Raw genomic sequence first — 25,285 nt, 5'->3', positions numbered from 1 at the left:
AACAACGCCATCTCCTATTTTTTTGTTTTTTTTCCCCCCTTACTCTCATTTGTCACTCTCGGCTTTTTAGAACCCCATGAAAATGAACACCTCTCACCATTACTCTTTGAGCAGTGAGACGTTTGCATTGTACTGTTTGAATGTTCCCATGCATGCATTGCTTTCTTATGACTTCCTCCCACTGACCAAAAACATGAGCGCAATGTTAAAATGAGCTGGAGTCCTTTATAAGACCATTAAGCGAAGTTAACTTAACCCTTTCATATTGCCCACATTGAAATTCAATTCTTATCTATCTATCTATCTATCTATCTATCTATCTATCTATCTATCTATCTATCTATCTATCTATCTATCTATCTATCTATCTATCTATCTATCTATCTATCTATCTATCTATCTATCTATCTATCTATCTATCTATCTATCTATCTATCTATCTATCTATCTATCTATCTATCTATCTATCTATCTATCTATCTATCTATCTATCTATCTATCTATCTATCTATCTATCTATCTATCTATCTATCTATCTATCTATCTATCTATCTATCTATCTATCTATCTATCTATCTATCTATCTATCTATCTATCTATCTATCTATCTATCTATCTATCTATCTATCTATCTATCCATCCATATGTGTGTGCATTTATAACGTATTCATAGTTTCATTAGATTTCTAATTATAGATTTATAATGCGGTGCAATTCCAGTATATTCATCCATCCATTCCTTTTTCAAAAGCAGTTTTGCTCATTCAGGTCGGGCATGAGCTGGAGCCGATCTCAGCGGGGTGCTGGTTGCCACTCAGTTGCACTGCACCATTGTAATCAAATGGCCGCATTTCTATTGAAATATAATAGAAGTAAATGGGCTTAGAATTTTGAATATTCAGTTACCCTCTTAAGGGTTAGAAAGATATGACTCAATCAGTCAAAAAGATGAAGTTGTTGTGGATTTTCAGTTCTTTGATTTGTGACTTTGCTGTGTAGTTGTGCTAACACAGATTCTCAAAACAATACCCCAGGCACGGTGTGGTCATAAATGCTTCGGAGAGAAAGCGGGATAAAATGTTCCACTTTTTTATACAATTTCCCAGCAGGAGCCTTTGCTCAGGAGCAGAAAACAGAGGTTGGTTATGAGACCAAACAATGAGACAATGTGCCACCAGGCATCCATCGCATTCCACTCGCAGATTCAAGCCACTAAATTCACCAAATTGCCTCGTTAGCGGTGTTAAAAAAACACTTTAACATGGCTAACATGACCACTGCATTCGTGCGAGCCAGTCATTAACATAACCTGCTTTTGGTTTATCTCTGACCTTTTATCACTTAGCGGAATTTCATATTGGGCTATTTGTTTAGGCCTCACTGCTTGGCCATCTTTGGGAAAACTCCTCATGCACACATTGTCAAGCCAAGTAGAAGGCCTTCCCCTCTGTATGTGCTGTGTGTGTGTGTGTGTGTGTGTGTGTGTGTGTGTGTGTGTGTGTGTGTGTGTGTGTGTGTGTGTGTGCATGTGTGTGTGAGTTCATCTCCCGGTTTGCCTGAACACACACACACACACACACACAGACACACACACACCCATGCGGAAAGGGCGTGCACGGCCGCAGCTCTCGAAATAGCCGTTCGGTCCTCCCCACCTTAATTAAAGATGTTTCTAAAACCCTGATTTTAATTTTAGACCAGTAGCGTTCGGACCACTTGTGCACACACACTCACATACCCTGCCACAGTTAAAATTGCACACTTTCCATATTTATACATCTGATAGGTCGCATATAAATCTAAATCTGCAGACCACAAACCACACTGCCTATAGCGTCGTCTGCTTTGCGAAGACGAGAATGCCTTATAATAAATGGGTGCGCATATCAAGTGCAGGCTCCGTTTTAGCAAGCCTCAAGGTTACACTAGTTAAAAGTCGAGCACAAGTGAAGTATAACAACAAAACTTGTATCCACACCTTACCTTTACCTCTCAGATCCTCGCCAAATTTGAATGGGTTCTTGAGCAGATTATGTGTGTAATCCTGCTAAACAACAACCCCCACCCTCTCCACCAACCTGCCAAAATATTACACTACATGATGATATGATTTTATATATTTTTGTAACAGCTCCACCTTGGCTGAGTTTATTTTTGCTCGACTGTGGGCCATTTAGTTTGCTTTTGAAGTTATTCTCCCCCCCACTTCGGGATGCAAGTCAATAATCTCTTCCACCCCTCAGCGCGGTCTCTCAGAGGACTGACTCATTCGATCGCAGTCCATGAAGACAAAAAATATTTTGCGTGCAATTTCATGGATGCTCCTTCCCATGACAAGTACTAAACAGGCCTTGTAGTCAGTCAGTGTTCTCTGTCGGTTGCGACAAGCCCGCCGGTGGCTCAGAGACAATGAGGACATTCAAATCTTGACATGCATTTGCCGCTAAAGTGCCTGTTGCGCCCAAGGGCATTTAGTCTCTCTTTTGCATTGAATACAATGACTCTCAAGAGGATGAGCTCAGAGCTGAAGGGGCTACCGTGACCTTGGGCACAGGTTGTATTTTTACAACAAAGGGGTAAGCAATTTGGACGTACCCGGGTGCTGAATAGTGCAGCGCGGTCTGGAGGCCTCTTCAAAAGTACTCATTGCAACATAGATGACAGCCACCTCCCGGTTTGAAAGATCCCCTGCTTATGATCCTACTCTGTCCATTCTGCAAGTGTCCGTAAGGGAGATGAGGACTCAACTGACACACTTATTTGAGACCTGAAACCAATCATTGTAAGCATCATTAACTGGGATGATAAAGATGCAATTTATTTGGAGATTAGCATCACATAAGGCATAGCCCTTTGGCAGGAAAATCAACAACATTGTGCTGGCTTGGCACAAACATGCCAGTGTGATATTTATGTCCGTTTTTTTCTTTTTCTACTCTAACTCACACATGGTTTCCCAAAATGACAATTTACTAGGCTAAAACTATAATCACCAAAAAGCCACACGGTGTCTGGCCAAACCTCAGACATCAGAGGCAAAATTAAACATGTTATCTTCCATCTAAATTCAACTGCAGATTGCTTCTTGTCTTTAAGTCGCGTGGGGATGAAGACACACCAGTGACAAAGTGAAAAAAATAATTCAGTCGTCTTGTTATCTCTCCATCTAGCTATTCATGAATTATGACGATTGCATTTCAGATGATATTCTTAGTGGAGGCCATGATGTCATTTATGATGTCAGTGTACATCACGATAGGTTCAGCAAGCATCACGTACGTATTAGCTAACCCTAATCTTTTTTTTTTTTCATTCATCTCCCAAGCCGCTTGATCCTCACTAGGGTCGCGGGGGGTGCTGGAGCCTATCCCAGCTGTCTTCGGGCAGTAGGCGGGGGACACCCTGAATCGGTTGCCAGCCAATCGCAGGGCACACAGAGACGAACAACCATTCACGCTCACACTCACACCTAGGGACAATTTAGAGTGTTCAATCAGCCTGCCATGCTTGTTTTTGGAATGTGGGAGGAAACCGGAGTACCTGGAGAAAACCCACGCAGGCCCGGGGAGAACATGCAAACTCCACACAGGGAGGCCGGAGCTGGAATCGAACCCGGTACCTCTGCACTGTGAAGCCGACGTGCTAACCACTGGCTTACCGGGCCGCCCCATTGTGACATTTATGTCCGTAAATAGATTAGCCAACCTAATCTATATATACCTGGGTTCTTTATACATTGGGGTTAGGATTTTTAGCGGTAGTCGACTGTAATAATTTTATTACCAACATTTTCTGCGAAAGAAAACATTTTCACAGTAGCACACTTTCCGATTAAGATTGGCGTCGTTTTTACATCTGCCCTGATTAGGACTTGAACCCCAGTTACTCACTGCGCCATTTAGCAACCACTAACAGTTACATTAAGTTTACTTCAATTTCAGTTCACACGGTGACCAGCTCCAGCTCTTCAGCCCGCCTAAATTTAATCTTTCACCCAATCTGCTGTGTCATAATATTTAACCCAGCCTTGGGTAAAAGTAACCCAATCAGCTGAAAAGCCATAGTTATTCAGCCAGTGGGTTAGGAAAACAATCCAGCATTTTTTTTTTTATTGTGTGTGTTTCAAATCAGAACAAAATGAGTTGTGGTTCAATGTCAATGAAAGTGGATACCGTTTGCCCTTGAAGGTTGAACTGTATTTCATAACTCAACTGAGCTCTACAGTGTACCTCATAATAAATTCTGCCATGTTCAACTCTGGCGAAATGTATTTCACTCATGTTTTTTTCCTCATCCAATAAACACAGAGCATTGAGATCTTTGGTTTGGCCGCCCTGTATTGTTGATTCACCATGTCTGTCCTCATTACTCGGAGTGCAAAGTGTGTGATGTATACCTATTTATAAAACTAAATATCTTTTTCATCTGTGGTGCGCTTGAAATAAGGCGGGAGAGGAATAAAAGCAGTAAAAACATGGACGGCGCTTCGTAGAACGTTGTGAGCCATAACATACACAAATCAAAAGTAGTCACGCGATGCAGGCCTGTATCGCTTTCACCAGACCTGAATCACCTCTTCGGAAACTTCTCTTATTTACAAGAGCGTAAGCACTACCGGGACACAGGCGCTGTTGTGCATCATGGAGTCAGTATGCTAATTAAAACAAGTTTAATTCAGCCACGAGACTCTCATGGAAAATCACTCTCATTATCTGGCTCCCACTGGTCTCCCAATTCAGGCTGCTTTTATGGCTCTTTCAAGGGTTTCGCTCTTTCACCTCACGTGTGGTCCTTCAGTGTAAAGACCAAATCTGGAGTTAAATGGTGTTTACATAGCGGCCAACTGGCTTGTTTTGACACTCTTTATTAGACTCGAGCTGCGCCGCTTTGTCTGTGCTGAAATAACTCCTGGTTGCAGTGTTTAGGTATCATTATCTTCACGCTTAATCCCCATATCGCATTTTACGGTAGAAATTTCCATCCATCCAATTTCTGCAGCACATTTGAACAAATAACGGTTAACACCTATTGATAATTAACTGAGCTTGTTTTTGTTGTTGTTGTTGTATTTTTTTTAATTTTTGAAGCAGAAATTGGAGACCATAACCTCTCACCTGGGAAGCAGACATGCTAACCGCTACAATGTTGTGCTGCCAATTATCCTGCATAAATTGCCCCCCCCCACCCCCCAAAAAAAATAAATCTTGTCATTGAGCCCTTCAGCTGCAGAGCGCCACAGAACAAAGTACAGTGCCGCATGTCAAAATGTTTTAAGGCCACACAGGCCTGTTGGATTACACACTTGAGACACTAATGCATCTCATTCATGTCCTGAAATCAAATAGCAAACCGGAATGGACCATTTCCTGTATATATATCGTACAATAAATAGTAAAAAGAAGAGACCTCTGTCACCAAACCTGTAGTGGCAGCAGGGAGGAGATCATCTTGTGTTTGGCTTTTCGACCTTCTGATTGTGGTTTGGACGGACACGCTTCTGCACTAGGTTGCGATCTGGAAATCTGCTGCTGCTGCTGCTGCTGCTGTTGTTGCTGCTGCTGTGCACCACACTTCGCAACTACATTATACACGCAATGACCCACAACCAAAAGCAGCTGTGGGGAAAAATTGAAAGGCAGCTGCAGTGTACACTACTGACAGGTATGCAGTGTTGGCCACATGTTGAAGTGAACCATGCGACAGAATAACTCTGTCTCTAAGGACCTGGCTTTGAGAAACGAACAAATTAAGTCATGTAGAACATCCAAATTATAGATAAGCAATACGGTGGAAAAGTCTTGATGTTTTAGAAATGTAATGTGGACCATATACTGTATAGCTGTTCATGAGATGCCAGGGAATAAAGAATAAGCTAAAGGTACAAATAAGATTTTGGGGGGTGAGCAATTGCATTGATAGCATAGTTACTCCAACACTTTGAGTCTTTCACCGTTGTATCGTATTCAGTCACGCCCTTTGTGATTTTCGAGACGTTTGCTCTTCATTGGACTGTGACAGAAAATAAAATATTAATTATTAAAATATTATGTATACATTTTTTTCTGGACCGGTATAGGTCATTATAGTTTGACTTAATTAAGATAAGATAAGATAAGATTTACTTTATTTGTCCCACAATGGGGAAATTTACAGTCTACAGCAGCAAGATTGTGGGTAGAAGAAGAAAGAAGAAAAACCGTTATCCTTAAATACTGTACAATTTTTATCTATTTGGGAATGCTGACGTTTCTAAGGAGTAGAGTCACAGAAATTATGTAAGGGGTTTAAGGGTTAAGGGTTGAAATGTGTAACAGATGCTGTTTACCAGTTTCACCATGACGTGAAAAACTGGACCCAGTGGCTCTGGTGTTCCACTGTTTTGGTCTCATGTGCATTATGTGTAAATGGATTAGAAGAAGTCATTGAATGAGACTCTCTGACATGAACCCTCACTCATCACAAAGCTGACATGGACTCAATTAGCTTGCAGGTCCTCAATATTTAAGTGAATCAAAGACGCTAAATACAGTGCTTAGTTGGTCTGGACGGCGTTAGAGCGTCTCTGTGCCATGTGTCGTATAGCTAATTCGATTAAATGACTCCATCTGCTAATCCGTCACAAAGCCTCATTTGACTCTTTTGAGGACATTTCTTCCATAGCGGTGTTTACCTTGTTTGGCCTTGTGTGCGTGTCAGCGGCCACCTGCCTGAACACACTGCTCCGATCCGTCTGCTCAATGGCCGTCCGGGAAGTGCTCTCTCTCCTAGGCCTGACCCTGGAAGTCGCCTTCTGAATAAACAGCTAATTGGCTGGGTTTCCTGTTTAGCCTAATGGGAACGCGGACTATTTCTGTCTGTTTACAGAGGTCGGCCGCTCGCTTTCTCAGAGTTGCTCTCTTGATTGTTTCTAAGAGAACAATGTCCTCAATATAGCTAAACATCACACACATGCACAAAGGTGCAAAGTCTGGACGTAATCAAAACTTCTGAGAATCTGCAAGTTTGTTGTGTGTTGGAGAGCTTCACGGAACTCATTTTTGTTTCTGTTATCGGCAGTCTGTCAGTTTTTTAAGCAGAGCCAAACTGTGATGGTCAGTCAATTTGTCCTCCGCTCCCTCCTAAAAAAAACCTCACCATAGTCCAACAGATGAAAAATCCAATTTGATTAAAATGCTTCATGGAGTGCATATATCAGTGTATCTACATCAGACGGTGACCACGCAAAGAACGTTCCACACACAAACTCTCACATGTATTTCTCATTTATTTACCAATCTGTTGACCTCTTAATTACAACGAGAACGCGCTGATGAAATTCAATTCATGTAGGTCGTACTTCTACTTGCGCCTATAAATGGTCAGCATTGTCATCGTCATCATTTCCATTTTCTTTTTCATCTTCTCCTTTTTTTTCTTCCTCATTGGCGGGTGACAGCACTTTGGCACATTACACCACCTACTGCAAAGCGTTTCCGTAGAGAATGTATGGAAGAAACCCTGCTGGGATTCAGCCCCGCAAACAAACACACAACATAGCCTGTTTTTGTCAATCACCAGCAAAACGGGTGTCTGTCATTGACGGACTGAGTGGTCTGTCGGTACTTGACGATTACACTGGTGGACGAAAACCCACCTCAGTCAGTGCTTAGTCCATCATCTTTTCTTAAGTTTCCCATCATTTATCAATACTTTTTTGAGAGGCCCACCTCTGGAAAGACATATTTTGTGTGTACAGGTGCTAAGAAAACTCCAAATCATAAATGACTCACACGTTGGAAAAATACCTGTACAAACACTTATTCTGAAGAATGATCTCTGCTATACATTGGTATACATTCTAACCTTCTTCAAACGGTTTAAACCATATTTTCTTGTAGATGACAGAGCGCTGCATACATATTGAGCCAAACATATGGCCAGTCATCTAACTAATGGGTTCTGGGGTTTTTTCGGTTTCACAATAAGCTGAGTCAAAGGAGAGTAATCTGTACTTTAACTTGCCTGCATTGAATTAAATGGTGTGTTCCCTCACCAGATGGGACTTTCTCCTCTTCTATCTGTTTTGAATTATTGCGCCAGTTCCGGACGTCTATAGCTTTCATCTTGGGGCTGCTTTCTGTTATAGCAATGATACTATGCTCAAAGTCAAGTGAGAGACCTTATGTCTTGGGAGTCAGAGGTTCAGATTCCGGCGACGTGCGTCATTTATCCGCACTATGATGTCATTCAGGCCGTGTCCATGACATTATGATGGACTGTGGGACAACCTGTCCATTGTGTCATGGGTAGCAGTTGCCCCTGTGTTGTGTTGCGCATGTTGACTGAAGAAAATTCCCCCTAGTGATCCTCCTGCCTTCCGTGTGAGCCTTTTAAATCAAGTGTTGCAATTGACACAACAGTGTGGCCATTCACCCCATTTTCTACTCTCATATTTCCAACCAATTTCAATTTGATGCAAAAATGATTAAGATTTAAGCATTGTTTTAAAATATTAGAATTACTATTGATCGGATTGGCAACTTTCCAGTTAAAATGTGCATTTTAGCTATTGGTAGCTTGACCAAATATGTTACGTGGAGGATCCACAGATAACATCCATCCATTCCGTTTTTTGTTCAGTTCGGGCCATTAGGGTCACGCGTGTGCTGGAACCTGTCCAATCTGAATTTTGTCTTGAGGCGGGGTGCAACCCCAGATTGGTCAACAGCCAGCCCCCCCAGTTAACAGATTTGATGACATAGGAAGGCGACTAAATCACAAATTGTATACGCATGAAACATGAACGTTTTATATTTGCTAATGAAGTACATCTGAGCTGCACATACTGTCTGGACTGATGCATAGCAACACATGTTCACACTCGGTTTTTGCATCCCCAAGAGCGGGTTGTAAACACCGTTGCCAAACATAATAAAAGTTGTTCAATTTTGCTTGCCTTAAAGCAGCATTGCTGGAAGCGGTTGGAAAGCAAGTGCCGCCTCACCTTGAATAAAACCTTCGTTATGTTGCGATCGGTAGTCATTTCTGCAACATTTATTTCATAGTTAAAGAAGATAATTGCAGTGAGTTGTTGAAAGGCAAAAATGATTTTGCGTACAAGATGCTTTTCTTTTCTTCCTGGAGGAATATTTGTGGAAGGAAAGGAGTGAGCGCTGGCCAGTTTGTTCCAGTAAACCGTAGCTGCATGATTTAATCAGGTCATTAACTGACTGTTTTTTATTGATGTGGCAGGAAACAAGTGGGGGTGGTGGGGGGGTTCACAGACTGTTCACAGCCAGATCCCCTTTAAAAGTGCAGCCATGGCTCGACTGTCTTGATTAAGGCACATTTAATGTCACAAACACCCCATTAATCGTCACGTGGTATGGAAGAAAATGTTGTGAAACTTAAAAAGTGTGTTAATGGCGGCGCTAGTGAGGGCCTCCTGTGGCGAGACACCACCAGGCAGCGTACTGGGCTATCAACCCGCAAAACTGTCAACAAGCTTGTGTTCAACGATGCAAACTGGAATATCACTTTGTCAAGGTTGAACTATTGGAGTATATTTGTGTTTGTCAGTCGCAGTGCATCATGGCAAGCAAGCAGTTTCTGCAATGACAAGTGTCAAAGACACTTATGTTAACTAGTAGGATATTATAAGGATTAGTGGACTTTACATCCAGACAGTACATCCAGACAGGTTGCGACTTACACCATGAAGAGAACAAATGTCTGCACCATGTATCTCTTTTTTTCCTTTGGTCCAGACCTGAGTACATAAGTATCACATAAACAGCAAATTTAACTCAATAAAACATAACATAATGTGAGGTTCATAGAGGGTGACCATACCATGTTTAATTCTGCAGAGAGGGGAAGCTTAAAATGTTACTCAAGCTACAAGAAGAGAAAACACATTCCTCTGGGGCTGTATGTTGTCGTCATAAATAAATAATAAAAATAGAGGAGCACTGTTTTTGTGTTAGCCGTTTACGGATTAGCACGTTCACCCCGAGTTTGCATGTTCACCCCTTGCTTGTGTGGGTTTTCTCCGGGTGCACCGGTTTCCTCCCACATTCCAAAAACATGCATGGAAAGTTAATTAGACGCTCATTTCGCCATAGTTGTGACTGTGAGTGTAGTCACGCAGGCACGGAGAGAATAAACCCCACACACAAAGGAGTCGAACCCTGCACCACTGCATTGTGAGGCCGACGCGCTAACAAGTCGACCACCGGCCGCCTGGGAGGTTTATACGTTTGTTTGATATAAGATAAGATATCCTTTATTTGTCCGACACTGGGGGAATTTACAGAATATAGGTAATGCATTTCATACACTAACAACATATAATTAAAAGTACAACAATTAAAATCATTTACAAACAAAATAGTTGAAGACATTTGTGAGCAATGTAAAAAAAACTGTCCTAAACATCATGAACAGAACATACAGTGCAAGAACATGAGTTTGGAAAGATGATGTTAAAGATGCTTTGAAATACGTTCATTATAGGTTCATAGCATTGTTTTTAACCTGGCTTTAACGCTGAACCTTACAACTTGAGGCAGAAGGGCTCATCACCATAACACTGTGCTGCATGCCAAAAGTTCCAGCATGACTCACACATTAAAAGAAACAATAAGCTGCTCTATTCACATTTTTAGTCAAATATGTAACTGGTTCTTGTTCTTCATGTGCTTTGGTAGCATAATACAAAATTACAGTGAGTTGAAGAAGGTGCCACAAAGAGCCTTCTTTTTGAGCCTAGCACAAGTCTTACTGTGTGTGTTAATGGAGTGTTGAAATGGACGTTTGCGCCATTGTGGGAGTGAATACAGCTAATTTGCTTCCTGACCAGTGGAAACCGCTCCTCTTTACCATTTAAATTCATTGCAGAGAGGCGCATGCATGACCTACATGCCATAAGCAGAAGTCACTCGCTGGAGTCCATGCAGGCCATTGATGCGTCCAATGTACTGTACGTTTGTCCAAGTACAGTACATTGTACACTTCAAGTACCCCATGAAATGGGTACTTGGATTCGGCCTTCCAGCCTCGATCATGCATCTTTGTGTGACACCCCCCCCCCCCCCCCCCCACACACACACACACACACACACTTCCCCAGCTGTGCTGCAGCCAGGGAGATGATTTTACAAATATATCAAAGATTGTAAGAATAAAATAATAACAATAATATTGTGTTCAATAAATTGATTTCTGCAATGATTCAGAGGATTCAATGCATGCTGTTGTCATATCTTTGAATGAAATACAATGACATCCACCTCACACAGCAGAGCTCAGAATTTCCCTGCCTGCAACTCGATCAAATCCTCCAAAATGGAGATACACCACTTAAGCCACGACTTAGATCTGCTTTTCATAGATGAGTCTACTTTCAGTCACTAAATGTTCAGGTGCGCTGAGGCGTATAAAAGAAAATGCCCCCGATCCGCCGCAATGCCCCTCCTATCACAGCGTGGTCTGCCAAATTCCCAGAAACTATAATCTAAACTTGCCCTGGCACAAAAATGAGGATTTGCCAATATGGTCTCGACGAAAACAGACCCCGAAATGTTGTCTTTTTCCACGACTTAAGTCTTGTCTACCTTAATGAAGCCAAAGCAAACATCCTGTTCATGGAGCCCGCCCACACTTCCTCCAGTCAGCACCATAAGAGTGTCATGTAAGTCCCATCGCCTGCCACTTGGACTTCACTCTCACATTGTGATGAGTGAAGAGCCTTGTTGACTCTAAATGTCCATTTCCCATGATCCCATGCCACTTATCCCGGCCTCACTTCCAGTGCGTCTGTGCAGTGATAAGACTACCGTGTACAGGCGACCGAGGGAAAAGACCAATTGAACACAGCCTGTGTCGCCATGTGCTTGATGCGGACAGACTTCCTTTTTGATGGACAAAATGCATGCAAAATGATGATCAGGATATGCATTCCGCATATAATCTTGATGTTCTTTTCGATCTTTCATTGGAACCATCCAGCCTGTTGTCTAGTCAGGGTTGTCTCACGAGTGACCGTTACATAGGCAGTTGACTCTGCTCCTCGTTGCGTGCGGCTTGATGAAACCTGACTTCCTCCTCTTTCACGAAAACAAATGTCATCAGAATAAAATGTATTTCAATGAATCCTCAAAGGAATATTTATCCTCTTTTTGTGTGTGTGTGTTTCCTTGCAGAATATTGAGCCACAACAAAATCAGGGTCCTGAACAATGGCTCCTTCTTTGGACTTAATGCCCTGGAGAAGCTGTGAGTAGCTCATCAATCTTTATCAATAACCAGCCTGGCATGTGTATTGCGTGTGTAGTTCACCATATGTGTGAGCTGCTATTTCACTTTGAGGGCCTCTGGGGAGCAAATCAGACAGGATATGATGAGAACTGAGCAGCTCTTGTGTGCTTCCATTCAGTGGGCTTGACTCCAGTAAGGAAGATGATGATCCTCTGCTCTGGCTGGATGTGCATTCGTTCCACTGACACATTCTAATAGTTTCACCTCAATCATTCTCAGTCAGGTTAAATCCCTCGTCATGGGAGGCTGTCAGCTTCGCCTCCTTTAGCCATTTTTAGTTGCACCGTTATTTCTTTCCATGAGCAGTGAGACAGCTGATAGGCAAGTGAAATAAACAGTGGAGAGATTTTTTTGTGCCTTGTCTGATCTCCGAGTGGGCTGAGCCTCCTCACTCATTTCTAGCAGATCAAGGTATGAAACAATTGTGTAATTAAGCCGTAGCCTGCTGTTTATCCAGCCATCCAATTTCTAGAGCACTTGACCTCATGAGGGTCATGTGTACAGCAATGATAAATAGTATAATTTGCTTGTACAATTATTATCAGTACACCTCTGCATAACATAGTATGCTTATTGATATTAAAGAAATTTAAAAAAAAGAAATATAGATCAACTTACAAAAAATAATTTATTAACTTGTTTTTTTAGGCTATAACAGATAAGATTGTGCATCAGTTTTACTGACATAAAAATAATATTAATAAATAACAACACCGCTGCCACCTACTGTAATGAATGTCAAAATACTCTTTATATTATTACCGGTAAGATTAAAAAAATACAATTAAAATCATGTTAACTGGGGTCAAACATGCGCCTCATGGCATCACATCCCTCCCCACTATTTGAGAAGGACTTATGTAAAATAGAACTTCAGAGCTAAACACTAAGAAATGCTGGGGAATTCCAAATGTCACCAATGAAAAATTATTTTATGCACTCGACAGTAATCCCTTGTTTTTCGCAGTGAATTAATACAGACACCCCGCCACTACTTGAGATAAGTGAAAAACCGTGAAATAAGATTTCAGATCTTACAAGTTTGAAAAGAAGTTTAGAATATTAATTCAAAAGTACAAGACTCAGTCATAACTTTCATATTGTCACGTTTTGCATGGTGGTGGTTGTAGGACCCCAAAAAGCGAGGCAAGAGGCAAGGGAGGAGCATGGTGGACAAAAAGGTGGACATGAGGGAACAAAACCAAATGTAACAAGACAGAAACATAACAGTACCCCTCCCTCAAGGGACGGATCCCAGACGTCCCAAAGTCACCCAATGGCTTGACTCGGTAGAAACAGGGCGGGAGGACGGGGCATAACACGTGCCTCGCCGGGGACAGGAACGGAGGGTGACGGCAACATTTGCCTCGCCGGGAACAGGAACGGCTGGCAGTGGGACCGGGCCTCTGGTCCTGCAGGATCCAGTCAATGTTTGGGTCATTCTGTCACATTTTGCATGATGGTAGTCGTAGGACCCCAAAAAGCAGGCAAGGGCGGAGCGTGGTGGACAAAAAAGGGCACATGAGGGAACAAAACCAAACGTAACCAGACAGAAACATAACACATATAGCATGATAACGGTGCAGTGTTGTGAATTAGCCTCGGGAAATTGTTAACTGCCACAGAAGAGTAACAAGGAGAACAACTGTGAAGCATGAAAACAACTACATACTGTACTAACTTTCATAATCATAATACTCCGCTTATCTTCCCTAAATGGTTGTGCATTCTTCTTCTCTTAACACCCCTTGTTGAGACTGATCCTTTTTGGGAATAAAAGGCACCCCCCTCCAAAATAGGAACAACCAAAATACACAGTTCATCATTTGAAGCTCGTTGACCTAAGCCCTCGTGAGGTACCCCAAGGTCTCATGCTATGCGTTAACTCTGGAAGTATTTTTTTCCCCCAAAATGTTTTTCAGACTTATTATCTTTGTACAGGCATCGTTTGTCAGTCGTGCCTAATGTTTACAAATAACATCGTGGCATGTCTGGCTCTCTGTAGTTGGCTCTTCATGAAAGTTTTTTTTTGTTTTTTTATTTTTATTTTTTTCCCCCATAACCCTCGAAATAACTGAAGATGTCAGTAAAGCTTTACAGCATCCTGGTAGCTGACAAGAAACACAAAGTCTCTGTCGGGATGCTCTAGTTTCGCAAACACACAATAAAGGAATATTAGTTCCACATGACATTTAGATCTGCCACCCAGAAAGCTCAGCAAACATCTCCCAAATGTGAGAAAAGAGGTAATTTGTTGTTTTCATTATCTTCTTTGTACTCCCTTATGGGAGCTTGTGCCAGTGGAGACCAAAATTGATTTGCTGATATTTCTTCACTTGTCTGCACCTACGCCAAGCTGTCACCCGTTTTTTCTTGTGCTACAGTTAAAAAGACGCTGACAAAGAATGGCCAGATGAGAATGTGAATATGGCAAAGAAAAAACATTTTGAATGTAAAATGAGCTAGTCGTGCTTGTTTTGGTACGTGCAGACAAGGTTCCCCGTAAGGCTGAAGGGTCGTTGGGTCGAGAAACACGAGCTCAGCCACTGGGGCCAACCTTGTATGTGCAGCAGTGGTAAAACTAGCGGGAGGCAACAGGGTGGAGTTTTTCTTGGAGACTGGGAAGTGGCTGACAACACGTATGAGGGTTTCACATCGGGAGTCGTGGGTGTCCGTTATAAGGAGAACACATATAAAATCATGCAAGGCTCATTTCATTTCTCTTCTGGCTCTCTGACACACAACAGCGGAGGTCCACTCACTCAGCCTTTCATTGAGCCGCACCGCTCGTCATTGCATTGAAGCGCATGGGAAAATCGCCGTCTGATGGTAAAAATGTGACATTCCAATACACCGTTGTAGTGATTTGTGGTGAGATGGAGCCGTGATACATTTTCCTCCCTGCAGTTTCAATGTCTATTCGGCCAAATGAACCTGCCGTCGTTGTCCTGGGCGTCTCATTGCTTCCAGTATGTCATCTCCATATGCTTGTCATTTGGAGCGGTAGTGAACACTTAGTCACATTATGTGGTCAGTACTATAATCAAAGGGCAAGCCCACGAAGGCTGAGTAAACACATCAGGGAAATACACAGCATCTCTTCCATTACTAGAAGACAAGCACTCACTGGCTGCATGCGCGTACACACACACACACACACACACGCACACACACACACACGCACACACACTTAATTTAATTTAATTGTATTTAAAACCATTTTATCTTGGGTTTTATGAATTATAATCCGTCAAGGGGAAATTCAATTTAGATTCAACTGCATATATATTTTGGTTTTGCACACCATGCAGGGAACCGGATGACAGTCATGCAGTCACAGAGTGTTGGGTGTTGTGGAAGGGTTGATACCTTGCTTAAAGGCACCTCAGCAGTAATCAATTGTGGTTTCAAAGCCCAAAATCCTGACATATGAGCTACTGATACCACCCTTTGCAGGGGTGATGTTTGTACTTTAAGCATGATTGCTAGTATGGGCAGCCTCGGGTCTTGTCAGAGCATTTGAAATAGCTCTGATAAAGACAACACTCACACCAGGCGTATTCATTGCGAACGCAATCTGATTTGCTCCTGCTGCTAACAGGACGAATAAATGACTGGCTCGGCCGCCCTCGCCCAGACTGTGCAGAAATCTTCACAGTTAGCCCTTTCATTGGGTCAAACCTCCACAAAGCCACGATTGCCTTCATAACTCGCCAAACCACCCAAGTGCAGCGGAGCAATTTAGCCTTGTTTGTTTTTTGCCTTCGAACTGTGTTTTTGTAGCTCTTTTAAATAGCCGTGGTGTCCAACAGCTACATTTGGGTCTCGGGATGCTTCATTTCTTTTCCAGTTTTGGGCTTGAATACTACCTGGCTTCTGTGGCATAATGTGCTATACAGTTTATAGTATAGTTGCTCACAAGCATAGACGGATTCAATACTGAGTTGTTAAAGACTGTGAAAATAATAGTGAAGGACTATATTTGTGTTTGTTTGTCCATCTGTAAGTTAGCAGGTGACTTCTTGGTTCATGGAAAATAACGCGTGGTAATGGAGCCAATTAGTCATTTTTGATGCTTGAAGGAAAGGTTCCATGGAGACACAACTGCAAACATAACAAAATACATTCACAAAGTCATAGAGCTTGCTGAGTGTATGTTTGTCTTTGTGCTTGTTAGTTAGCAGGCCACGTTCTCATTCTTGGAGGATAACAGAACCGTTTTTGTTTTCATTTTGGGAAAGGGAGAATGGTTCCATAATGACTGCAAAGGAAACATGGGGGCATATTCTGGAGAGGAGCTCATTTGCCTTCATTTGAGATGCCCTTGAGCAAGGCACGGACTACCAGAGTACATTTCGCAGTGAAAGGTTATGAATCCCCCAAATTAGGATATCGTACATAACAGTGTATTGATCGAGAGTTGACGTGCGGATATACAGTCAGGCCTTCATTGCTGTGAACACCCTCTCGGATGGGAGGTGATGCAGGCAGGCCCACAAGCAACCTTTATGAGTTGTGGACAGATCCCAGCAGCCTGTCCTGTGCTGATTTGAAGCGAGGTAATGAAAATAATGAGCAAAAGCGGGCCGAGGATGCCTGGCTCTTGTCCAACTGGGCCTCCACTGCACCCTGGGACACGCAGGACAGGCAGGCACGGCGCAAGGGGCCCTCATTACTGTTTCTACTCACCCTTATGTGCGGAGGAGAGCAGGAGCAGGGAGTGAGAGCAGAGGGCAGCCATGATGATGGATGAGGGAGCAGCAGGACGCTGCACTGGACAGGTCCGAACGGCAGCAATGAGCTAGGTGACTCAGGAGCTTTGGCAACGTTATGTAGCTTCCTCCACTCAAAAGTCTAAAATGAGCCTCAGGGATGAGGACACACCATGCATCATTTGGCTTGCATGTTGGATTGGTTTGGTCCACATCCATGTTAAATATACTGAAGGCGGCATTATCGCACAATGTTTATTATTGATAAAAGTGAGCACATTTTGTGTCTTTTGCCGAATGTGAGAAAGGCGACTCTTGAACATTTACCGGTTCGGAAGTAGTCCAACTTAAACAGGCTTACCGACACAAAGGAGGGGTAGCCATGATGGCTATAGATGGTATGGTGGCCTGAGAGAGCGAGCGAGGGAGGGAGAGAGCAAGCACATGTCCCTGCAATTTGTCTTAAATACATGTGAGGGTTGTTTTCCTCAGCGAGAGATTTCCACAGAGGCTAAGCGAAGGACGCTGATGAGTTGGAACAAAGAAGAGGTGGGCTGTACAATCATCGCAGAGCGCAGCCTCTCTGTCCGGCCCCGTCTCAGTTTCGCACCGGACAGCTACGCCGTATGACAGTGGATGCCGCACTCTGGAAAATGAACGTTTACGTCAACACATTTCCCTGCGCCGTCCTGCTTGGGTAACCTCACGCTTATCATGCAGGGGTGGAGCGGGTGAGGAAAGGGTTAAGCGTGCCGGAGAGGGGAAACAGAAAGGGGGGCGCTGCTGGACTTGATAGACTCCAGATGTGTCTTGCAGATAAACTGGAGGAGCCGGGTGTTTGTGATAGAAGCCGAACTCCGTCATGGCTGTAGGCCTTTATCGAAACACATAGCATGTCACCTCATGGGCCAATTACTAAATTGAATGCTTTCTATGTCAGTAAATCTATTTTACACACTTCCTGGGAAAGATTGATACGGTTTAAATGCTCTTAAATCTTGAGCTCTCTCTGGACTTCAATGTATTTGTACAGAAACTCTCTCCTTCCTGACAGTTTATGTTCCTCCATCACGCCAGCCAGGAGCAGAGTGATATGACTGCTTGCTTATTGTTGTTGACGTCCCGCCATATTGTACTTATGGTCATCATCAAGTATTTTCATCACTTGATTTTGGACCGCTCGAGTTGTGCCTGATGCATTTTTCCAGAATATGTTCCAGGGTCAAATTCCATGGGCATTGGGCTCCCGAGGTTCCACTGATCCTGTCTTGAAAGTGTTCCCAGTGCATTAAATGCTCTATCACCGACGTAACATCATTAATGGCAGACACCGTGCTCGTGAGTTGATCCCGTGAAGATAACACAAGCGCTAAAGCTGTAATCGTCTTCTTCTTTGGTCCTTCCAAATGCCAAAAATGAAGTCAACAACAAGTTGAGGCTCATAAAGTTTTTTTTTTCTGGCAGGAGAGCATCACACTTCTGTTGTTGCAGACTATAAAACATGTAATCAACTCGAGAAATGCTGCACAAAATAAAAATGGTGCTCCTGTGCTCCCCTCCAGCCCCTTAAATGTCTCAAATTTTGCACCGGTCATTTTATGCGATTTACTAAAATGGAAAGTTGGCTATTACGACAACATCTTTCACAATATCGTCTCTTTGTCTCACTCACTTATGCTTTACTATTTACCAAGCAATCAGTTTCCAACAGAACACAGACAAAGGTTGATTAGGTCTCCAATCTTAGAGGAAGAGAGAATAGAAAGAAAATAATCAGGGCAATGGGTAACAAAGCAGGAAATTAGTAGAAAAACAAGAGCTCTGCAGATCCTGGTTTCCTGTTTTGGGGGAAAGGCAGGAGTGTGTTTCGGGGGTGCGGTACAGAGACCCCATTGTGAATAAGTGTGCTAAGGAGAATGGAGGTGGGGGCTGAACTATACACAGGGACAATGTTGCTTAGCGCTCAAATGCCCCAAACCACCTGCCCCTCCCTCAAGGGGAAAGTTAGCTTGTGAAAAAAGGAGAAAAAGGAAACTATAAAAATAAACGAGTGAGGGCCTCTGCTAAGACGGCAACCAGACAGGAAATGACACGCGGAACAAAAATGGTTCCTCTGACCTTTGTCAAACGCTTGCTTTCGTATTTTCAAAACTGACTTCTAACCCACATATACATTTAAAACAGGAGATAACTAGAATTACAGTGAAGAAATTTGCCTCAGGATTGCAATGGCTTGCCATCAGAAAATTACAGGAACAGGAAATTCCTGATTCCAGTCTAGCGATAATCAGCGGCCGTTCTCCGGCCTCAGTCATTTTTCCAGCTCCCTCCGGGGCCGGGCCCTAAACAATGTCAGCGGAGCACTCACGTCCCCAACGCGGTGCTCCTTAGAAGGGAAATCTACATGTCTGGAGAACTTTAAAACATTGTCATTATTAGCCTCTCGCCACCCTCCAAGCATGTTGCTCTTCTCCAGCAGCGAGGTGGCCCAAGGAGGATTTCATTCAAATTCAGCCTCTTGGGTGTTCGGCCTACAGTTACAGTATCAGATGAGTGTCCTCACATGTAGCAACACATAGCTACCACCACAGTACTTTTTCATATATTTTTTTTTTTGTGCTCAGAATGCATGAAGCTTTGAAGTGTATTTGGTCTGATGATTATCCCAACTTGGTGAAAGCTGTTGTCAGTCTTAAGCGGCAAGGCCACTGAGCTTATGAAGTTCTTTTTAAGGTCTAATCAAAAGGGCACGGCGACAATCATCACTGAAATATCACTGTTTGAGTTGGTGAGCAGCTTGTGAAGAGATTTACGGAAAGAGGAAGGATTTCAATTGAATTTGTTCATATTTTTCAATTAGATCGTGTGTATGCTTAGAAATTCACTGGTTTCTACATCGAGTGGAATGCCTAAGCATCATCCCTTTAATTTGAATTCACTGTCCTAAATCATTTTTGTTTTAAATACCGATTATAATCCCTCATGGGGAAATTCAACGTACACTCTGCAGTATACATATATTTTGTGTTGCACACCACACCGGTCATGAAAGCAAGGAAGAAGAAACGTCAGATTGAAATAGGTGTGCAAACAGCGCTGCACCTTTTGAGCTGTGGTAGTGGGGACAATGCTTTGCTCAAGGGCACCTCGACAGAACCACATTCAGAAAATGTTCAAACTTCTAGTGTTGGGAAAGTTCATTTTCTACTTAAACTAGTAACAACATTCAGCTAACAAATTTAAAAAATAAACTAGTTCCATTCATAGTTCATAATGGAAATTTTCAACTACCGGTAAGTTAAAAAATGAACGAGTTCTTAGTTGTTTTTTACCCCCTTCTTCCACTGTGTTTTATGCAAGCTGTTGCCAGAACAGCATTTCAAGGTTGTTTCTAACTATTCCATCCACACGACTATCCAGGTTTCCCATCACTCTTCGATTTCAAAAACATGAGGGAAAACATGGTTCTTGGACCCTGCTATAGAAACCAAGCTGAGATAGGAAACAAAGGATGCACCTCAAAGTGCAGATAGTTATTAATAAGTCACTTTTCAATTTTTTAATGAATGTATTTCCTGACTTGTTTGCTGAAAGAACCGGGCTGTATCCCCTTCAATAATTTTATGACTTTACTCAAAGTACGTTCACTTCACGTTCGCCCCCAAAAATATTAACGAGTTCATCAACTTTTGTTCATTGAACTCGTTCAAGTACAATAAAACTGCTGATTTGGAATTCCATGCTTCCAACTTTGTGGGAACAGTTTGGAGCTGACCCCTTCCTTTTTCAACATGGCTGTGCAACAGTGCACAAAGCAAATTCCATAAAGACATGCATGACAGAGTCTGCTGTGGATGAGTTTGACAGAATCCTGACCCCCATCTGACAGAACGTTTTTGGGATGAATTAGAGCGGAGATTGAGAGACGGGCCTTCTGGCCCGACATCCGTTAAGTGACGTGATAAAATTCCTCTAAACACACTCCTAAACCTTGTGGACAGCCTTCCCAGAAGAGTTGAAGCTCTTTTAGCTGCAAAGGGTGGACTGACGTCATATTGACCCTATGGATTAGGAATGGGATGTCACTTAAATTCATATGGAAGCCAAGGAAAATGAACACTTTTTGCGATATATGCATTTGATACTTTATCCATAATTTATCTATAATCTGGAAACGTTCCACTCCCAGATGTACCACACCTTTTTTGTGCAAGCTGTTTTCTGAAACTACCGTTTGATCAACATAGCTCCTGAGGTTATGCATGTCGTACGACAGCACTGCTGAGAAAAGTGAGGGCAGACGGAATTTGCGACAGAGAATCCCCCGATGACGTGCCTACTGCAGTAGCATCCTTTATAGAAATTGAATAGATAAAGGCCACATCCTGTATGGCCTGGTTGTGTGCTCGTGCGCGGAAATCCGTGTGATAAAAGTGTGATGTAATGGACATTCCGTCTTGCACCGACCATGTCCTGCAGATAATTATCAGTCTCCTGACCTGCTTGAGCCTCACTATTCTCACCAAAGCAGTTAAAAAAAACTGCAAACTTGGATGTGAAATCAAACACGGTACAAAGTTGATTGGCGGTGAGGGAGTTTTGCTAAATCCTTTACCACATGGGTGTGGATGTGGAATGGGAAGCGGGTGGAGAACAGTGCAGTAGGTAAAATTAAATTAGAGCTTCAAAGGCAGCTGAAAGAAATAATATTTATGGTGTCTCTCTGAACAAAATTATGGGATGAACGAACGATTTCAGAAAAGGAGAAAAAGATTTATCCGGTCTTTTTATGGGAACGTTTCACTTCAAGCCCATGTGGCTGCTGGGATAAGATTTCCTATCGCTGTGCGGTATCCTCCTGTGTCCTGCCTGAGGAACCAGGCTTGGTCGTGAGAATCACTCTCTCGCGGTTCTCTTGTTTTTTTTATAAAGCGTTTATGTGAAGGGTCTCCGTGAAGATGTGTCAACATTGCCCCCGTGTATATTATATCATTTGATATTTTCTCTCTCCACAGGGATCTCAAGCACAACTTAATCAGCACCATCATGCCTGGAGCCTTCCAAGGCCTTTCCGAGCTCCGGAAACTGTAAGTGGATGTGATTCGCCTTCAAGTTCGCAGCAGCAAATGCAAAAAGAATAATTTTGGAACTATTAAAAGATAAATTAGGAGTTTAGAGTCATCTGTCTTTTTACAAGAGCACAGGTTTGGACTGGCAGTTGTTAGCAAACGTGACGTTCACCGTGAAGGTGTTTCATCTTGTGGGTCATGTTAGGCAACATAAAAAGTACATAGACAGGTGCAAGAAGAAGTATGTGAACCCTATGGAATGACCTGGATTTCGGCAAAAATTGCTCATGCTGTATGTGATCTTCAACTAATACCTCACACTTATACTGTAGTGTGTTTTTGTGTTTTTAATGAACACAGCATGAAAATATCACAGTGGAGGGTGGAAAAACAATGCAAACCTTCTAACTGGTTACACCTCCTTTGGCAGGAATAACTTATATCGAGTAACAAAATACCGCAGTGAAATCGATTTTTGAGGTATCTGTCCTTTTTTTGATCTGTCATTATTTTACTTTTATCTTGAAATCAGAAATCTGTACTTACTCCCAGTACTCCTTACATAGTCCGAATAGGATGGCTACTTCTTTTCAACCCCCGCAAATGGCAATGGGGTGTTCAACAGACAAATAGAAAGGGAACATCACTTGTATTTGGGATTGTGATTGATTGCTTGATTGAGATCTTGGTGTCTTAAAAGGTAAAAAAAAAACCTTTATATGAATTCAATTCAGTTGCATTTAAATTGTACAGATTTACAACAGATGTGTCAAGTCACTTTACAAATGGAGCAGGTGTCAAACTACTTGAGACCAATTGAAGCCCACGTGAGCGAGCACTAGGCGACATCACCATCCCTGTCAAGGAAAGTTTGCCAGTGTAATGGTTGTACCAGAGCTTAGACAGTATGTTCAACATTGTCCAGCACCCGACTCAGAGGGAGAGTGGAAGCAGAGCTGAATTTCCACCATTTAAACGCAGTCAGTTTTCACCGTGGACTGATCCTAATTCGGATTTTGTATTTTAGCTGCAGGGGTGTCAAACTCACTTGCACAGTGGGCCAAAATTCAACGCACGGTTTTGGGCCAAAAAGAGACACAAACTTGACATTTTTGAATCATCTCTCATCTCATCTATGTGCTGCACCACGTGACTCGCCTTCCCTCCACCCCCTGCTTGTGTTTTCCCTGCAAGGACTGGGGCTTCTCAAAACAAACAGGGGGGAGATAAACACATGCATTGGACAGTGCTCTGCTGGGTAGTGTCAGAGGAGCAGCAGAGCCCATCTCTCTGGCTGTGGCAATACATCACACTCAGGCCAGGGGCCCTGCTTTTGCCAATAAACATTTACTGGTGTTCCATGGAGCCACGGACTAAAGATAAGTGAGGTGAAGACTTCAGACCCTCGAACTTCGCGAGCCTTCTCCTGCTACACAATGATGGGAAGTAATATACTGACAATTGAGGCAGAGTTCAAAAGTAGGCCATCCTCTTAATGCAACGTAGTTCAATTTGATGTCACAGAAACATAATGTAAAGGGGCCATGATATCATCGGTTGTTGAGACACATTCAATGGATCAAAAGTAACCAAGTGCATTTCTTGGTCGTTTCCCGCTTTCAGTGACCTATCCAACAACCGCATTGGCTGCTTGACTTCAGACATGTTCCAAGGGCTGACTAATCTCACGAAACTGTAAGACGAACTTAAAATGATGTACTCGCACTTTCTGCGTCTTGGGAAAACGACCAACATTACTGATTTATCCAATTTGTGCTTGGTTAGGAACTTATCCGGAAACATCATATCAACCTTAGATCCAGGCGTGTTTCAGGAGCTACCATCCCTCAAGCTCGTGTGAGTCTTTTTTGTCAATATCCAATAGCCACATTAATAGTAGATTGTACGTTATTCATGAATGACAATTCTCTTACAAACTCTTTCTACTGTAAATGTAAATAGATGCTTGTCCCAAGCCAAAACTCCTAAAAATTATATTGAAGAGTTTCTTTGGTGAAGACTCTACAGCGCATCATTATAGTATAGTATCCATTTTCACTTCTGTCTTTAAGTAATCCAACGTGTATGTTTTGGCACTGTGGCATCAGTGTGAAGTCTCGTCTCTCTGAAACACGCATTATGACAGTGAGTTTTGTCACCAGGAACTTCAACTCGGAATACTTGTCATGCGACTGCGGGCTGCACTGGATCCCGGGCTTCTTTCGCAGCAGCTCGGCTCGACTGGGGGATGAAACCCTGTGTGCTTATCCGAGAAGCCTGAGGGGAAAACCCCTACGAGGACTCCGGGAAAGCCACTTGAACTGTGGTGAGAATTTGCTCACTCGGGTAGCGAACCCCCACATTCGATGGGCCAATCTCAGGTGTTGTCTTCTCCATCGTGGCAGACGGCCCTCTGGACCTGCACACCCTGACACTGCTGCCCTCTCAGCGTCAGGTGGTCTTCAAAGGGGATCGGCTGCCGTTCCACTGTACCGCTGCCCTGGTGGATAAAGTCACCGCTTTGCACTGGCATCACAATGGTCAGCTGGTGACCTCTGACCCAGAGAAGGGTGTCCAGTTGGAGAGCAATGTGGTGCATGATTGCACCTTCATTACCAGGTGAAGAAGCTACATGAGGTGCTTTCAGGCCATGTTCAAATGTTTTTAAAGACACTGTGCACTAAAGCCCTGTCATATGTTGCATATGCTTCATTTCCAGTGAGCTTATTCTATTCAACGTACATGTGGAGGCCAGTGGAGAGTGGGAATGTGTGGTTACAACCGGGAGGGGAAACACATCTCGCTCTGTTGAAATAGTGGTGCTGGAGAACAGCGCCTCCTTCTGCCCAGAGGACAAAGTTGTGAACAACCGGGGCGAGTTCAGGTAAGTTACAGTTGCCCATATTCACGTTGAATATTTAAATGTGCATCGTTCGTTTTCTCTTCTGTTGGGAACTCCAGATGGCCAAGAACACTGGCGGGCATCACCTCTCATCAGTACTGCCTGCAGCTGCGTTACCCGTCCCTGGCCGTAGAGGGGGACGTGGAGCAGAAAAAGGCCTCTCGCCTCTGTGACCGCTTTGGGAAGTGGCAGGAGGGCAACTACACAAAATGTCACTACACAAATGGCATCACCCGTGTCCTGCATACCTTCATCCTGGTCAGTGATGCAGCATTGTGTGCTCAATGTGTCCTGCGTGTAAAACAC

At 43.1% G+C, this 25,285-nt stretch overlaps 1 protein-coding gene across 1 annotated transcript in view; it reads left to right on the top strand.

The window, feature by feature from the left end:
- adgra2 (adhesion G protein-coupled receptor A2) overlaps nucleotides 1-25,285 on the top strand; it is a 39,722-nt gene that overhangs the window by 8,705 nt on the left and 5,732 nt on the right. The window contains exons 2-9 of the mRNA XM_052067599.1: nucleotides 12,183-12,254; nucleotides 22,024-22,095; nucleotides 23,701-23,772; nucleotides 23,863-23,934; nucleotides 24,240-24,403; nucleotides 24,483-24,696; nucleotides 24,797-24,961; nucleotides 25,039-25,237. Coding sequence (XP_051923559.1) covers nucleotides 12,183-12,254; nucleotides 22,024-22,095; nucleotides 23,701-23,772; nucleotides 23,863-23,934; nucleotides 24,240-24,403; nucleotides 24,483-24,696; nucleotides 24,797-24,961; nucleotides 25,039-25,237 — 1,030 coding nt within the window. The remainder of the gene's footprint in view (nucleotides 1-12,182; nucleotides 12,255-22,023; nucleotides 22,096-23,700; nucleotides 23,773-23,862; nucleotides 23,935-24,239; nucleotides 24,404-24,482; nucleotides 24,697-24,796; nucleotides 24,962-25,038; nucleotides 25,238-25,285) is intronic.

Source organism: Hippocampus zosterae, chromosome 6 (genome assembly GCF_025434085.1).
Source record: "Hippocampus zosterae strain Florida chromosome 6, ASM2543408v3, whole genome shotgun sequence".
NCBI classification, from domain to species: Eukaryota; Metazoa; Chordata; class Actinopteri; order Syngnathiformes; family Syngnathidae; genus Hippocampus; species Hippocampus zosterae.
The sequence above is the reverse complement of the archived record's forward strand: the minus strand, read 5'-3'. Positions and strand labels throughout refer to the sequence as shown.